Below are 16,559 nucleotides of genomic sequence, written 5' to 3' on the forward strand. Positions count from 1 at the left end.
CATCCACACTTAGTTTATCCCTTGCGTTCCCCTTCTAAAGGAATCTTTCATTGTATTTTCGTGTAGTTTGAAGCCTAGATTTACTCCAGTAGTTGGACTGGTTCAGAGTAGGTCAACTCGCCTCTATAGTAGTTGAACTGGCCTGCACTAGTTGAACTATTGATTTGACATTATCTCGAAGTTTGCGGTGATAATTTTCAGGTTTAGCCTATTCACGCCCCCTCTAGGCTACTTTCAGTTTTTGTGTTTGATGACAAACACAACATTGTGATCTAACTAGTTTACTAAGTATGTGAATGCATGTTCATAAGAGTCAAATTTAAGTATTCAATGCAATAAATAGCTCAAATCAAAGCTTGGAAGGGCATTTTTGGATAAGGTGAACTATTAGTAGTTCATATGTTTGGATAAGTTCTAAATGCCCTTAGGAACATATTTGAGCACCCTAGAAGGATTAGAAGTTCAGATTTTGGAAAAGGTACATTTGGAGCCAAGTTTGAGCCAAAACTGGATTCTAAGTTGGATAGATCAAAAAGTGAAGAACTATAACTTAGACTAGTTGGACAAACTCTAGATAAGTTGTCTATGTCATAGGAATGCTCTCAAAGATAACCAAATTGAATCAAAGAAGAAAATCCAATTTGGACTTAACTCTAGCAGTTCTGGGCGCATCAGACCAGTCCGGTGGTACACTGGACCAGTTACAAAGTGGAAGCCGACTTTGAGCTTGAGTGGCTTGGTTCACCAAACCAATTCGATGGTTCACCGGGACACTTACGTAGAGAGAACTTCATTAGGGCTTTAGTGACTTGGTGCATCGGACTAGTCAGACTCAACGACTAGTTCCTACTCCAATGGCTACTCCAACATCTAGCTGACGACAACGGACATGGTAGAGTTCGTGGTGCACCTGACCAGTTTGGTGCCACATGACATGGTAGGGTTTCCATTGATTTATCAGATTGTTAGAGGTCAGGTGGTTCACTGGACTTGTACTGTAGAAGGTCTGATACACCCGAGGCAGTTGCAAATTTTAGGGATTCACCACAACAACTAATTGTCAATTGATGGTTTGGGAGATATAAATACCCCTAACCGTACATTTCTAAACATAAGATATGTGATTCAACTCCTATAAGCTAGAGAAACACTTCTTAGATATCAAAAGCCTCCCAAGTGCCCATTAGTGAGAATTTTGCAAGTGATAGCTATTCTAGAGCATCTTGTGCTAGTGCCTTGTGTGAGTACATTGTGTTACTGTGATATTGTGCTCTTGTGCTTGGTGTTTCATCGTTGTAAAAGCTAGCAAGAGGCTCCAAGTTTGTGCAGACTATGTTTCTCATCTATCAAGATTTTGAGGGCTCAAGCTTGATTGTTGGAATCGCTTGAGACAGCTGGAAGTGACCCTGTCCAACTCAACAGAGACATAGGTTCGTCAGAAACGAACTCTAGTAAAACAAATCGTTGTGTAAGTTTGTGTGTGTTTTGGTTTTGCTTGCAATTTGTTTTCCCTCTCCCTTTATAAGTTCTCTTGCATTGATTTTGATTCAAATCTTAAGTGTTCCTATCAAAGTTAATTCCACAATCACTTTAGCAAAAGTTGCAAGAACTCTCCCTACTCCGAATAAATTTCCTCTTGCTCTAGCAACTAATTGGGATCCAAGTTTTTGTTTTTAGCGATTAAATTTCAGGTGTCGCATATTCACCCCCTCTAGGTGAGTATCAAATAGAGTCCTCTCGTCAAAGATCAATGGTCGATAGACATTTTTGGTCGAAAACTGCTACAAATGATCATTTTTGGCATTTCAAGAATAAATGGTCTCCACCAAAATTTCAACAAGCTAACTTTTTGCAAAGAAATATGCATGGGATAAGGAATAGGAGCCTCTCATTAAAGATCGATGCGCATACGATAGACATTTTTTGGCAGTAAACATTCATGAGGGTTCATTGGTTCGACACCCCCTCGCACCCTGCTAGGCTGAACCATCGCCTTAGGGAGAGCCAAGAGGAAAGTGAGACATCAGAAAAATCGAGCAAACCAAATGATCCAAAAAAACTACTCAATACCTGAGGGCGGTGCTCGGGAGGCTCCCTTGCAGGGGAAGACCTCACATTAGGCATAAAACCCGAGCCCGAAGCTCGAAACCCGAAAAATCCGAGCCTGGACCCGTATAGCTCAATACCTGTTAGCCGAAGTATTTGTGCGGGTAGTAAAACTTAAAACCCAATATTATTTCGGGCTTAATAGAGTACTAGAACCCGCTACCCGAATTATCCAAAAATACCCGAACTTAGGTAAGCCGGGCTGTGCGCACACTGCAGTCCAAGTCATCTCGAGCAAAGGGAACTTAAGATCAATTGCTGATCAAGGTCAGTTTTTATTTTGCTTCCTCGTTTGATCGTTTGCTTCCAGTTCCAATTAAAAAATATTTCTTGCAGCCAATTGATTACATGCTGGCTGCTGCAACGTGAATATGTGATTGAGCTTGAGCAGGAAGTCTGCTGTTATAGCAGCAAGTCAGCCAGTTCAGTTGGCTGGCAATTCTGGTAATTCTGAGTTTCTGACTGATTCTGTAGTTTTTGGCTGTTTTGTGAGGAGAAAAGTTGGCTGATTCTGGCTGATAAGCCAAGCAGAATGGCTGTGCTAGTGTCTTCTATTCATGGTACAAAGCAGCAAGTCTTGTTGTTACTTTTGTCAAACTATATGTGCATTGTGCAAATACTAATGTTATAATGTGTTTTGTTCTCGTTATTTTTGTCAAAATATATGTACAAGCTGTTACAATGATCTGCACTAAAATCAGGTAGAGCGGGCTACCCGTATCTGAACCTGAATTTTTTGGGTACCCGAAATTTTAGGTTTAGCTTAGATTGAATAGGTATTCGAGTGTTATTTTTGGAAACCCGAATTGTTGAAATCCCAAATTACCGGACCCGAGGACTAACCCGACTGAGGAAGACCCACTCGCTGACGATTTGCCCTGGTTCAGTGGAGAACTGGAAGCAAGGAGAGGTACAGTGGCCGCAGGGGTGACCCACCTATTTCTGAGGATGGGAAATCGGTAGCCGGTTTTTCCATGACAGGTAACCCTCCGTTAATGGAAAAGACAGTTACAGGAGCCTTGATACGACAGACCGAATAGGTAACTCTGTGTACGCTAAGCCTACCCAAAGGCCTCCTTTGTTTTTACAAAAGCCCGCCAAGGAGCCCACGGGCGCTCCGCAAAGCTCTGAGCGAAAGCATAGAATCACGAGTGAGCTAACGCACGGAAGGGGTCGAAGACTGATTGCATACATAGAGAATTAATCCATGTTTTACAAACTGGGAACACAACCACGACCCGAACCTTTTTAAAAACAAAAGGGAGAAATAAAAAAACAGATCACCAAGCCCTACGGATAAGGTCATCTGTAGAGAGTGAGGCCACCACTCGATCGGCCGCCTCGTCGTAACCTTCTAGCATAAAATTCGTGCCCAACGTACTACGGAGATAGCTGGGGAGGCATGAAATTTGTGCCCAACGTTCAATGTGTTCACAACAATTGACAAACACAAAGTTACCACCAGCACAACAGGGCAGTAACAATAATCCTTGTATCTAGCTTTATCAAAGTGCCACAGCGAGAAGTTGACATTAGTTGTATCGCATAAAAAGAACTTTACAAATTGGCCCTGTATCGCAAACACTTAACAAAGGGACAAGTTATCAATTCTGTAGCCTTCTCAATTTTAGTCCGATTAGGCTATCTCCAGATACTTTACTCATCTCGCCTCCATTTTCAAACTCCACTCTGCAAACCGTATAGTTTGCAGCGTAAAATAGTGTGATGCACCGTCATATGCACGGTCTAGTGACCATAGCTTTAGAAATTGATGAAGCCACGAGGACCAAGCGTGCTAGGCGACGGCCAAAAAGAAAGACATTTACAGATTTTTCCAGAAGTTTCTGATGCCATAAGCAAAAGATTTCAGGCTGCCCAAAAGTCCTGTGTTCGCGGATTCCTCAAGCTTTGGGTTGTCTTCTCTGCATAACACGACATACAAAAGTTACCATGGCGTCCAAAGTTGACATTTAAAAAGCAACGAGTTTGCACTTTTCCCAGCTATGCATCGAATGGGACAAAATAAAACAGCTTAGGTTCCATTATATCTATGACACTGCATACAGGGAACGAAAAATGTCCTTTATGGACTATGATGAACTGGACATAATGTGTTAAGTGTTAATTATCTTAGAAAATAGAGCAACTCAAAAAATAGTATTAGCTGTGCATTCTAATACAAGGCTTCTAATGCTGACCCAAACCTAATTCCTGGTCACCAACCTGAACTCTGGGTCATCCACGAACCTGAATTCTGGGTCAAGTCAGTCAGAAACTAACTGGTTCAGTCTTTCGATGTGAAATCTATCAAGTGACAAGGTTCACTATGTTGCATAGAACTGTTCTCTCAAGTATTAGAATTGAAGTGACTCCACATTCCACAATGACCAGGAATAAATTGGTTGAGTCAGTCACTGGCACAAGTCATATATCCAGGGAATCCAGGAACTGCATGTCACCAGTTAGCTAATAACAATTCTCTACCTAAGTCCAAGGGAAGATTCATCTTCCACAGCCTGGATTAACCAATCGTACACACTAAACAGCAGAAGTACTCCACCTGCCAAGTCCAAGTAGTTGATCATACCAAAATAACTAAAAACCATACAGGCATAACAACTTTTAGCACAATACAGATCTTATCAGATAATTTTGGCATTTTGGTTTAAATGACATTGAAACAAAAGCATTTTGCACGTAGAAGCCTAATAGGGTAATACCTGGCATGCGTCTTTGCATTTGAATCATTTGCATTCAAGGGTTTTTCATAATGCTTCAAATTAAATTTGATAGCTTCTATTTCCCTTTGCTGGTTTCCAGGGTCTGGTTTGTCCTGCACATGCACGAAGATCTTAAGGGATATGTTCAAAAAGAAACTTTGCTAAGCACAAAATAACCATCTCGAGAGAATATTTTGACTTCATACCGTTAGGTCCTCCATTATCTCGCTCTCTGTTTGATCAGATAAAGCGGGGAAGTCTGCAGTCTTACAGGTTTCTGGAGTGTCCATATCATGTTTAGCAACATTTCCACTGTCGTCCTTAGGCCTTGAGTGCTCAGGAAATCGAAATGGTCCTTGACACTGAGCCAACTTACATTCATCCTTAGGGAAGGAGTGCTCAGAAACTTCAATTGTTCCTTGAATTTGAGCCGCTTCATCACCATCCTTGGTCATGGAGTGCTCAGAAACTTCTAGTATTCCATGACTTTCAACCACTATGGCTTCATCCTTAGGCATGGAGTGCTCAATGACTTCAACTGTTCCTTGAAGTGGAGCTGCCTTGGCATTGCTCAGTGGTAATTTTGCATTATTATACTCCATTTCTTGAATTATCTCACGCGCTGTGTAGTGACTGCCCCCCACTTGCTGACGGATATTTTTAATAGTAGGAAACTTGCCATCATTTGAAGCCCTATAACTGTACTAAACAGAACCACAAAGAAACACATGGTTTAAGAGTCACAGGAATAACTAACCAGGAAAAAAAACGTTTTCGTAACTCCTAGACATAGGGTCTGTTTGGGACAGTTCGAGCTCTAGGAATTACGAAATTTGGTAGAGTTGACGGAGCAAGTCATTAGGTGCTCCAGAAAATCGTGGAGTTAGAGTTGTAAGCCTTTAGAAGACATTTAGATAAGTCATTTTGTTTATTATTTAGATTTAAAATGTTTTTGAAACTATTTAAATTGATATTATAAACTACAGCTCCACACTGGAGCTGAAACCTAGAGACATCCCAAACACCCCCATAATTGTCACTCTTTACAGAATCCTACAAATCTGCATGAGTTCTGCCACATTTCTATTATTGATTTCTAAAATCCCAAATGCATGAGTTCTGCCACATTTCTATTATTGATTTCTAATTCTCAAATGTCAATCCTTAATGTACAACTAGTATAAGTGACCATTACTCGGCTCGAAACAAGCCAAACAGAAATGCTAATGAACCGGAAGCTACACAAACTTGCTACTTATGACCCAACAAGACAAACTCTACAACCAGAAAATCAAGTGAGAAAAAATCACCTACTTCTCAATAAATTCCATTATCCTAGTCCTCCTCTCCTGCTTCGTAATCCTCTTCTGCCCCTTCGGTGGAGGCTCCTGCGCAGGCAGCGACGCCGCATGCGCCAACCCCCGGGAGGTCCGGTAGCACGACCGTGTGGTTGCGCTAGAGACACCCGCGATCACTGGAAAGAGGGAACAGATCAGGCAGACAATATCACATCACCGACGCGGCCAAAACCCAGAGCTTGGATCGAACACGAGAGGCGCAGGGCGAAATAGGCTTGATGACTAAACTTTACTCACCTTTCCTGGAGGCAGCGGAGGAGAGGCGCGCGAACGCCTGCATAACGGAGCGCAATGGCGGATTGCGGAGGAGAATCTGACTGGACAAGGAGAGCGAGGTTTTAGCTTGGCTGAGAAGGCGACGAGAGGGGACGAGACGGCCGGGCGGCGGCGGCGGCGGCTGGGAATGTTGTTGCATTGCATAAGGTTTAGGGATTCAAAGTTTAGTTATTATCATATGAGCGTGTTTAAATACATTAGAGACAATAGTTAGTCCATATTTGGTTTATTTAGTCTAGCATTAAAGTTTAATCCCTAACATATTTGGTTCTATGAACTAAAATTAGTAAAAATATACTAAATAACTCATAAGAAAACTAAAATAACCTTTAACATTCTCCTCCTATTAGTACAATTGAATTAAATGAAAAGCAAATGTGGAATTAATATTGTCGTTACCCTGAATCAGGGGTACCCTCTTCTACAGTATAAAGACGCTGCACCCGTACGACACCTCCATGTCACACCGAGAGCGGCACCCGACCCCACCACATGGGCAGACCTAAGGGCACCACGTGGCGAGTAAGGATAATACATCCCAGGAAGCACCGTTGGGTTCGGATCTCCGCAGAGGAACACCGGACCCCTGTGAGTACGAGTCCGGAGCTCCCGAGGAGACATGTCGGGTCCCCCGAGTGAGGTCCGAGCCTTGGCAAGGTCCCGGGACGGAGAGGACCCCGGCACAAGCAAGGGTCCGGTGCCGACACGTGTCCAGGCCTTGCCCTACGCTCCCCGCTCAGGCGGAAACTCGCCGCGGCCATGTGGCTTGTGGCTCGTGACATAAGCCAACGGGCCGAGCCTGACGTAAGGCCCATACGGTTGTGCAGTCTTTTGCATTTATTACGGAGAGGACGTGTCGCCTGTCACCACGCTGACGGGCGACGCACCCTCTCAGCATTTAATGCGTCCTGTCCAATCCACTGGCAGACGGCGTCAGGGTCACCCAGCAGACGGCGCGCCTGACCAGTCTATTGGCGAACAGTGCACCCGTGCCGAGCGGCGCATAGTACTCGTCGTTCCTTCTACATGAAGCTTCCCCTGCACGCCAAGGATACGGAGATCTCGGGCGTCAGGGCACGAGAAGATTGCCTCAGCAGCAAACATTGGTGGCTCCAAGCGCTATATTCTTTGTCCCTAGGCCCACATGTCGGGGCACAGTACCTTTGTGCATGCCCCCCTTCAGTTATAAAAGGGGAGACATGCGACGTTACGCTCAAGCTCAATCTTTTAGACCCAATCTTAATCTCACAAGTTTATACAAGCTCTCAAGCAATACATCACACAGTGGAGTAGGGTGTTACGCTTCGGCGGCCCGAACCACTCTAAATCCTTGTGTGTTCTTGTGTTCTTCCCACTTTTCCAACTAACAAGCAAAACGCTTAGGCCCATCCCCATCTTAGGATTTAGGGCGGGTGCACTCCGCCACCCGGCCGAAGATTTGCTCTCCGACAAATATGGTTTAGTCCCTTTTAGCCACATTTTGAGGAACTAGGGACTAAAGCAATTTAGTCCTACCATTTGGCAATTTAGTTGGACTAAAATGGAGGGACTAAGCTTTAGTCCCTCAAACCAAAGGAACCCTTAGTTAGCTAAAAATTAACAATAGAATTAGTTAGCTAACAATTAACTAATTTACTAAAAATATCTAATAGCTAAACTATTAGTTAGGATTTTTGAATGTCTTTAGTGTATTTAAACACCTATTAAATGATTAAATATTAAATATAGACTTAATTAGATTTAATAATTTCATTTATCTATATAATTGATTTTATAATTAACCATATTTAATACTCGTAATTAATATTTAAACATTTGATAAGACATGAATTAAGCTTTAGTTTAGGTGAACCAAACACCCCTTTATCTAAAAAGAAGTTATCACGGTCTAGTTTGAGGGATATTTTGGAAATTTGACAAAAATAATCTCATATCATAAATAACTCATCCAAACATGGCAGATTTTAACTGGACAGAGATATCTGATTTGGAAAATCCTTGTGCAATCCAATACAAGATTCACAATAGAAACCACCAAAGTTGAGCTTACGGCACAGAAATCACCGAACCTCCCAAATAGAATTGGGAAATTTTGTTTTTGTCCTAAAAAGTAATGTTTCCTTACTTTGACCTTTTGTTTTCAAGTTACCTACTTAGCCTAAAAAGTATCTTTAGTTTCTTATATGACCCTTCTATTAGTTTTTATATTAAATGGTAAGTTAAGAATAAAATAACAGTTCCATCTCCGGACGAAAAATAAATCAATGCAATTGTCATATTTGAATAAAGCAAGGAATATGTAATTTGTAATCAATGCAAAATATTGCTCAAAATTATTTTCCCCTTGTCTCAACTTCATTAACTCTTAAAACTAATGGAAGAACCATATAAAAATTGAAGATAGCTTTTAGACTAAATAGAAAACTTCAAAAGTTAAAATCCCAAGAAAGGAAGTTCCTTTAGATAAAAAATAATAATTCTCTGAATGGGATTTTTTATATGTATGGCATGCATGAAAATTATATATATACACTTGGTAAATTAAAATTTTGAGTATATTCTAAAAACCTAGCATATAAGAGATAATTGATTTAAAGAAACCTTGTGCAATCCAATACAATATCCATTCAGGAAATCACCAAACCTACAAAAAAATGAAAATCGATTTTGTTGAGAGTTGAAATACATGATAAAATAATTTTTTAGTATATTATAAGAACCAAACACATAAGAGATATCTGTTTAAAAAAACTTTGTGCAATCCAATACTAGATCCATTCTAGGAATCACCAAACGTACAAGGAATATGGAAAACAAAAAAAAACAAAATTGTGCAAGAATATGAAAAAAAGCGCCTAAAAATTGTTTTCATTGAGAGTCGAACCAATACAATATCCATTCTAGAAACCACCAAACCTAAAAAAATGAAAATCGATTTTGTTGAGAGTTCAAATACATGATAAAATAATTTTTGAGTATATTCTAAGAACCAAACACATAAGAGATATTTATTTAAAAAAACTTTGTGCATACCTGATCCCTTCTAGGAATCACCAACCGTACAAGGAATATAGAAAACAAAATTGCGCCTAAAAACTGCTTTCGTTGAGAGTCGTACCAATACAATATCCATTCTAGAAACCACCAAACCTAAAAAAATGAAAAACGATTTTGTTGAGAGTTCAAATACATGATAAAATAATTTTTGAGTATATTCTAAGAACCAAACACATAAGAGATATTTATTTAAAAAACTTTGTGCATACCTGATCCCTTCTAGGAATCACCAACCGTACAAGGAATATAGAAAACAAAATTGCGCCTAAAAACTGCTTTCGTTGAGAGTCGAACTCAAGACCTCCCGCTTACTAAACGGGTGCTCTAACCAACTGAGCTACGAAAGCTGTTGTATTTGGATTAATTTTGTTGATTAATTAATTATACTACATATTAACAATCTACATGCCAAACTGATGGTCATACCCTCTAACCAAATGCAGGATCTGACTTTTCTACTTAGTCTACCGCAAAAAAAATGCAAATTCTAATGGGTTAGACACATTCTAGTTGGAATATATTTGGAAATGTTAATATTGGTACTGTTTTCTATACAAATTGTCCTAACCTTATTACATTCTTTTTTTTTTGTAGGATGGAGTAACGTATTTGGAGTATGAAAAGAGACACAATAAAATGATGTACGGAATATTTGGCAAAGAGTACCTTATAGAACTCTCAAGGATTATTCGTGTATAAGAGTGGATTAGGGTTTAATCTCCTAATAAGTTAAAATCCCTCTTAATCCTCTTTAGGCCTTGTTTGGTTGTAAGGGGAATGAAGGGGATTAAGAAGAATTATCTATCTTTCTATTTTTTATTTTGACTAGCAAAGGATTTTAATTCCCTCTAATCGACTTCTAACGGAACGAGCCTTTAGTCTCCTCCAATACTCTTGGATTAGGGTTAAAATGAAAGTCATCAATGTGTTGGAGTTGATGGAACCAACATGCATGAAATGGTGCACCAGACCGGCCGCTCACCACTCTGCCACTGGCACGATGAGCGCTGCATCCACGGTAGTGGCCGTTACCATTTCCAGAGCTGGCGCGCGAGCGGACACTGGGCTCGGGCATCGGGTCGGCAGTCGGCACTGCCCCTGCCCAGGGCCTGTTCATCGAGCTGCAGCGGTGGGCTGCGTAATCTCGACTGCCCGCTGGCGCTGCCGCCACCGCGACATCGGTCCGATGGGCCAGCAAGAAAGAGGTCAAGGCGGGGTGGGCGACAGCCGCGGCCATGGCATGCGCGCGAGAAGGCTGAACCCTGGAGGAGGGATTCTATTTCTAAGGATTGGCTAATTAGTAGTGGGTCTTCTTTACCTCGAGGTCGGACACATCAACTCTCTGTTGTGTTTGAGCCAGGCTTTGAGCCTACCTCGACGAGTTTATGACCACAGCTTACCCTTAAGCCCTGCAAGATTCATCGCGATACGGGCAACGCGTAGGTGCTAGGCATGCTTTGAAATGCAGTAACCTACTAACCTATCGGTAAGCAATTACAAGAAAATGAAACATAACTTTCACATATATAATAATAAATATAATATATTCTGACATCAAACTATCGGTGAGAATTCAGCATTGCAATGGTGTTATCCTGATCTCCAATTTCAATTGCTGTTTTCAGCTTTCGTCCTGTCCAAAATACCTTCCCGAAATTGTCATCAGTATATTCAGCATTACGACTTCATCGTCCATCTCAGTCTTGGTGGCAAGGATGCTGGCGCACTTGCGCAGCAAGGACCTCAGTGAGGCACATGTCTCCGCGTCCAGGGGAGTGTGAACGGCAACACAGAGTGCGAAGAGCCACATGCAGTTGTTCCTTGATAGTGCATCCAAGCTCTGAATCATATCGATGTAGTTCCGAAGTGTCGCAGCTCTTGACACTGCATCCATGCTGCGAATCATTGTCAGCGTCGGGTCAGTCTGTGGCTCCGTCCCGCTGCCAGGTTTTGTTGAGATTTTTGTCCCACTAGATACAGATGGTTCATCAGAATTGTCAAGCTCAGAGAGCACCTGAGGAAAATAATTACCTTGTATAATCAGTAGATGCTGTGGAGAAGGTAAATGCGCAGAAGATGCTAGGTAAAGTCAAGCATTCAAATTGGAAAAACGCAGTGGCGGAGGACGAAATAATAATTAGGTATGGCTGAAGAAGGATAAAAAAGAAAAAAACATGATGCAAGCAGTATGCATTTACCACTACACTAAACATGTTTTTTAGGTATGGCTTTAGCCATAGTAGGCCATAATGGGTGCTCCACCACTGGAAAAACGGCAAGTCATTGTAAAATAGAAGAAAGAGCATTTTTGGTGTCTCGCAGATTTCTGTAAATATGATATGATACTATAACATGTGACAATGATTTATTAAATGACAGTCTTAAGAAAATAAAAAGGGCACAAAATGCTTACGTGGTTGTTGTCGTATTTTTTATCCTGCAAACCAGCGAGTACTAAAGTTCCAAGAGTAACTAGGGTCTGTTTGGTTGGGTAGGGCTGTGTAAAAGGCTGTTGTGTGCTATGAGTTGTTAAAAATTCTAAAACCGTTTGGTAGAACCCACTAAAAACTGTTAAAAGTTTTTCCAAGTATATTTTTATAGTTTCATCCAAAAGCCGCTAAAGCAGGTCTAGAGGTGATTTCAGTTTTGCACTGCGAGAAAGTCGACTTTTAGAAAAAAGTTGCTTCCTAGTTCCAACCCTTTGGTTTGGGTTTTAGGGGGCAAAGCCAAACCAAACACCCTTACATCATGGAAATCCTATTACTGGTACAATTGTTGGCTTGATGACACTTATACCATTCATTAAGGCCCTGTTTGTTTTAGCATGCAGATTATGGATTGCACCTTAGAGGACTAGGAGCAAACATTCACCATTGTATCATACAAAAAGCAAGCAAGCTAGAAAAAGACATCAGAACATTAATTATACTGCTAATGTGATAAGGCATTCTATCAGTACCATTGCTGCCAGATTTTCAAGATGCATTTTTTAAATACTTCTCTTCCTAAGAACAAAGGATCCCCATTGTCCCATCATGAAAATAAAGTAATTTATGTGGCAACAGAACAAACCATACCAACAATAACGTAAAGAATTATTTCAACTTAGGATAGATAAGAAAAGAAGTGCATGTTACCCAATGAAGCAACATATTGAATCATAGGACATGTTTGCAATTGCTCTAGACTTGTGCCACTCAAATTTGAAGGATCAAGTGGACAACAAAATAGCAAAATATGTCAACAAGTTAAGAAGCAATTTTACATAAGGTGCTGTGTTTACAAAGGTAATTATGAGAAATAGAGAAGAGAACTGAAATGTGGTTAGAAATGTTTGCATCCTTTAAACTACACAAGATAACTTACCATCCTGGTTTCCTCAAAGTCGACGATAAATCTGTCCTCCCATTGTTTTGACGCACGCAAATCAGGTAAGCACTTTGGTATATCCGGAATTTCTGGCATATAAGGAGTTTGCTCATTTCTAGCTGCACTTGAATATATCTTGGCCACCTTGACTCTAGGAATTTGGTTAGCTTCCCACCTGCAAACCGGAGTTTTCATGTCATAGTCAAAGTAATGCTTTTGGGTAAGCAAAATGATGATCACGGGAAGTATATCTAACAAAAATAATAGAAAACTAAGCTCCCCGCCTTATATATTGTTGGGTTCAGCTTAGCTTCACAAAATGAACTGCCAATGTTTCTATCTGGTTGGTAGGTATGGGAGATCCTATTTAGCAAATATAACTAGCCACAGAGTTTGACATCCTATTTTCTAACCATTAGCTCATTTGGTAAGCTTCACCAAAATGAGCTCGTATAGAGAAATGCTAGTAATTAGATATCACTTTGGGACTTGTTCGGTTATTCCCATTATACATGGATTGAATGGGATTGAAAAAAATTTAGAAGAACTTTGACTTGCTTGGGATTTAAACCCACCCAATCTCACTCAATCCACATGGATTGAGAGCTAACCAAACAAGCCCTTACTATAATCCACGTTTGTTCATATGTTGAAGTCACAGTGAGTAAATCAGTAAACCTAATTGCAAGAGATATTGATCTTACTAAGATAATGGATATTTGTCTATTCAACACTGAACAATATAAAAGATCCTTAATGGCCACAAAAATTAAATAAAGCCATACTAGCAAGACTAAGGTGTTGCATTGCATCATGCAGTAGTCTTGTAACAATAGTAATTGCTAGGTTAAATATCGACTACAGAACACAATGAATTGTGCACATATGAGCAATCCAGTAATATATATGAATCTATGTTTGGCATCATAGTATTGTGTTCTGGTCCTATAAATAAATCTGAGGAGACCGGAATCAAAGAATACCTGACACGCCGAAGGTACTCAAAGCCATCAAGTGGCTCACCAGACTCAAAATCTGGATCTCCATCCACAGCAAATGCAGGCTTCAGAATTCCGTTATAGTCATCATCACTGTCATCTTCACATTCAACATCTTCACCTTGATGAAACGACTCTTCAACCACTCCAGACGTCCCAGCATGGTCATGAGCAGATACAAATCGGTGTTCGTGACAAACCGCCAGATCCCCATTTCTGTGTGCACCAATCTCTGCCACGCCTACACAGGATCATATAACAAATAAAGACATCACGATAAAATTACAAGCAGCAGTTTTAACAAGCAAAAGATTTAATTTTGCGCATAAGTTCGTAAGATCGTCTCCAAGAGTCTCTTATAAAATCATTATCTATCCTCTAAATCATCCTTTGGAGAATCATTTGAATAAAAACCGCTCTCTATTTCACCAACAGCTTTAGTAACGTCACTCTGCATGTTTGGACAGCGAGAAATACCAAATAGAATATGGCAATATTTAGAGATAGCGTCTCCAAGAGCCTTTCTAAATTTCAATCTCTAAATTGTCATTTAGAGAGTCATTTGCATAAAAACCACTTTCTATATCTTTTCAATCTCCAACGACTTTTCTATATCTTGTTTGCAATCTAGAGAGTCATTCATGTTTTCTATCTTTGACTAGCGAGAAATCTGGAATAAAAGATGAATAACCATTTAAATAAGCTATTGGAAGTAATTTTGTTTACAAAAATCTCTATTCATATCCATTAGGATTAGGAAGAATATAGAGCGTCTCCTCGATTTGCTCTGGTATTGAAAGGCATTCCTCATCAAAATCTCTATTCCTATCAGTTAAGAATGATATAGTCATATACAGGCTCATCCCTAGGGGACGACCGGACGAGAACAGGAAGAAACGTACCCAAAAACCGGGCCGCCGCCGCCGCCTCTTCGGGCCACTTCCTCACGCTCATAGCCTTCATCCCCCTATTACCCCTCCTGCTCCTCACGTCCTCCTCGGCAACGAGCAGCCCGTCATACTCACCGGAGAACCCGGAGGCGACAAGGGTAGCGCGGACGTCGGCCCAGAGCCGCGCGTGAGCCTCCTTCGACGGGGCGTCCCTGAGCGCCTCGAGCTCTGCCCTCTCGTACGTCGTCCTACTTCCTGCAGATCTACGTTGAGCTGCGGCGGAGGCCGCCATGGCGAAGGGGAAGGCTGGCTCTGGCTGGAACTGGTAGGTTTGATTGGCGGCTGGGGGAAGTAACCACGATGTGGCTTCACGGGTGGCGGAATGCACGCCGTATGGCAGTGGCCCCTCCGTTGGCTGCGTGCCTGGGCCCAACAGCCTTGTTGCTCGACGACCGGCGCTTCGTGCCTCTGCGCGTGACGGCGTGCATAGGAAACGGGACGGTGTGATGAACCCAACCCCGACGACGCCGACGGGGAGACGGGGATACCGGACTCGGAGAGCCGCCGACGGCCGAGAAGCAGTAGAGACTAGAGAGGGAAAGAGACGGTTGTCCGAAACCCTGGTAGGCTGACGGGCCGAGGTCTGAGTCTACTATAAGGCTTCCAAAAGGCTGAGGCCCATGACCTGTGTTCATGTTCTCTTTTTTGTCTTGGAAATAAAATTCATTAGAAACTAGTATCTCAGTTCTCACAAGATACTAGTACAGATACAAATAGGGATGTATCTCAAAAAATGTATACAGCCCGAGGGATGGCAACAGGTCTCGATCTGGGGATTGCATTTATTGGAATAGAATCTATTTATAGCTAATATAAACTCAAAAGGAAATAAAAAATAGTAGCATAGCATGCTAATTGCTAAACATGTCTCCGTAGCTTTCATATACTACCCCTATCACGTCTCATATTTTAAACTCTATAAACAGTCTAATCTATAGTGTAAAACAATGTTTGCACGACCATGATAAGACTTGTTTGGTTTCTATCTCCTAAACTTTTAATGACTAAAGACTGTAATATGTCACAACGGATGTTTAAACTTTAGTTAGAAGTATTAAATACTAACTACACATATGAGGACTAAAAAATAAGATGAATATATTAAAGTCCATTTGAATGCACTAGAGCTATAATTAAAGTCTTGGATGGCCTAAAACAACTTTGTTCTGAGTCTTCTCGTTAGATCGGTCTAGTCTTCCCGACCCTCGTCCGCCTTCTCGGTCTAATCCTCACATCTATCGATCCGACCCCATTCTTCCCGACGCCGCCCAAGCTAGTTTGCCCCGTTGTCAGTTACCGAAGTCACTTGTCGTCAACCGCCACCCCTTCCCGACCTGTAACGCTGCCCGCCCCCACCCCTCGTTGTGATCGCGATGCCAGCCCGCCTGGCAGGCCCGATCTTTGCCCGTCACGACAATGTGATTCGTCTGTTCCTTTTGTTCATGTAGTTTTATTCTTTGGACTTGTATCGTGTATTAATACAAAACTGAAAACTATGCAACACAAGTTTTTCACCGCCTTGCTTGATTTTTAAGTTGTAGATTTTTAAGTTGTCTAATTTATCCCTTATACATATCATGGTCTCTTCAAATACCTTTGCCTCATTCAAATAACTTTGCCTAGTGTTTACATAATTCCTTTCAGACATAACTTATATATACACACTTGACCTTGGACTCTCGATGATATGACTACCCCTACTACGCAGATTGTAGGAGTGTTTAG

General features: G+C 41.3%; 2 protein-coding genes and 1 non-coding gene across 3 annotated transcripts; all 3 read right to left on the reverse strand.

The window, feature by feature from the left end:
* Positions 1-3,546: 3,546 nt before the first annotated feature.
* On the reverse strand, positions 3,547-6,619 carry LOC100278333 (hydroxyproline-rich glycoprotein family protein). The gene is made up of 5 exons (NM_001151642.1): positions 6,422-6,619; positions 6,141-6,300; positions 5,033-5,525; positions 4,827-4,939; positions 3,547-4,028 (listed from the first exon to the last, which is right to left on the reverse strand). The coding sequence occupies exons 1-5, from the start codon at positions 6,597-6,599 to the stop codon at positions 3,929-3,931; spliced, it is 1,044 nt and encodes a 347-aa protein (NP_001145114.1). The 5' UTR covers positions 6,600-6,619; the 3' UTR covers positions 3,547-3,928.
* Positions 6,620-9,790: 3,171 nt separating this feature from the next.
* Positions 9,791-9,864, reverse strand: TRNAT-AGU (transfer RNA threonine (anticodon AGU)). The gene has a single exon. It is a non-coding gene; the product is annotated as a tRNA-Thr (tRNA).
* Positions 9,865-11,023: 1,159 nt separating this feature from the next.
* Positions 11,024-15,316, reverse strand: LOC100285014 (uncharacterized). Its single transcript, NM_001372160.1, has 4 exons — positions 14,787-15,316; positions 13,870-14,125; positions 12,884-13,061; positions 11,024-11,531 (listed from the first exon to the last, which is right to left on the reverse strand). Exons 1-4 carry the CDS (start codon positions 15,064-15,066, stop codon positions 11,139-11,141), a joined length of 1,107 nt encoding a protein of 368 aa, NP_001359089.1. The 5' UTR covers positions 15,067-15,316; the 3' UTR covers positions 11,024-11,138.
* Positions 15,317-16,559: the final 1,243 nt, after the last annotated feature.

This window comes from Zea mays, chromosome 5, assembly GCF_902167145.1.
Source record: "Zea mays cultivar B73 chromosome 5, Zm-B73-REFERENCE-NAM-5.0, whole genome shotgun sequence".
Taxonomy (NCBI): Eukaryota; Viridiplantae; Streptophyta; class Magnoliopsida; order Poales; family Poaceae; genus Zea; species Zea mays.

Bases quoted from the DNA above. Each gene is read 5' to 3' on its own strand.
- LOC100278333 (NM_001151642.1), bottom strand. From the start codon at position 6,599: ATGCAACAACATTCCCAGCCGCCGCCGCCGCCGCCCGGCCGTCTCGTC. The intron at 6,301-6,421 runs GTGAGTAAAGTT...CCCTCTTTCCAG, and splicing joins CTCCGCTGCCTCCAGGAAAG to TGATCGCGGGTGTCTCTAGC. The intron at 4,029-4,826 runs GTATTACCCTAT...CGTGTTATGCAG, and splicing joins AATGCAAAGACGCATGCCAG to AGAAGACAACCCAAAGCTTG.
- LOC100285014 (NM_001372160.1), bottom strand. From the start codon at position 15,066: ATGGCGGCCTCCGCCGCAGCTCAACGTAGATCTGCAGGAAGTAGGACG. The intron at 14,126-14,786 runs GTACGTTTCTTC...GATCCTGTGTAG, and splicing joins GGCGGCGGCCCGGTTTTTGG to GCGTGGCAGAGATTGGTGCA. The intron at 11,532-12,883 runs GTAAGTTATCTT...TATTTTCCTCAG, and splicing joins ACTTTGAGGAAACCAGGATG to GTGCTCTCTGAGCTTGACAA.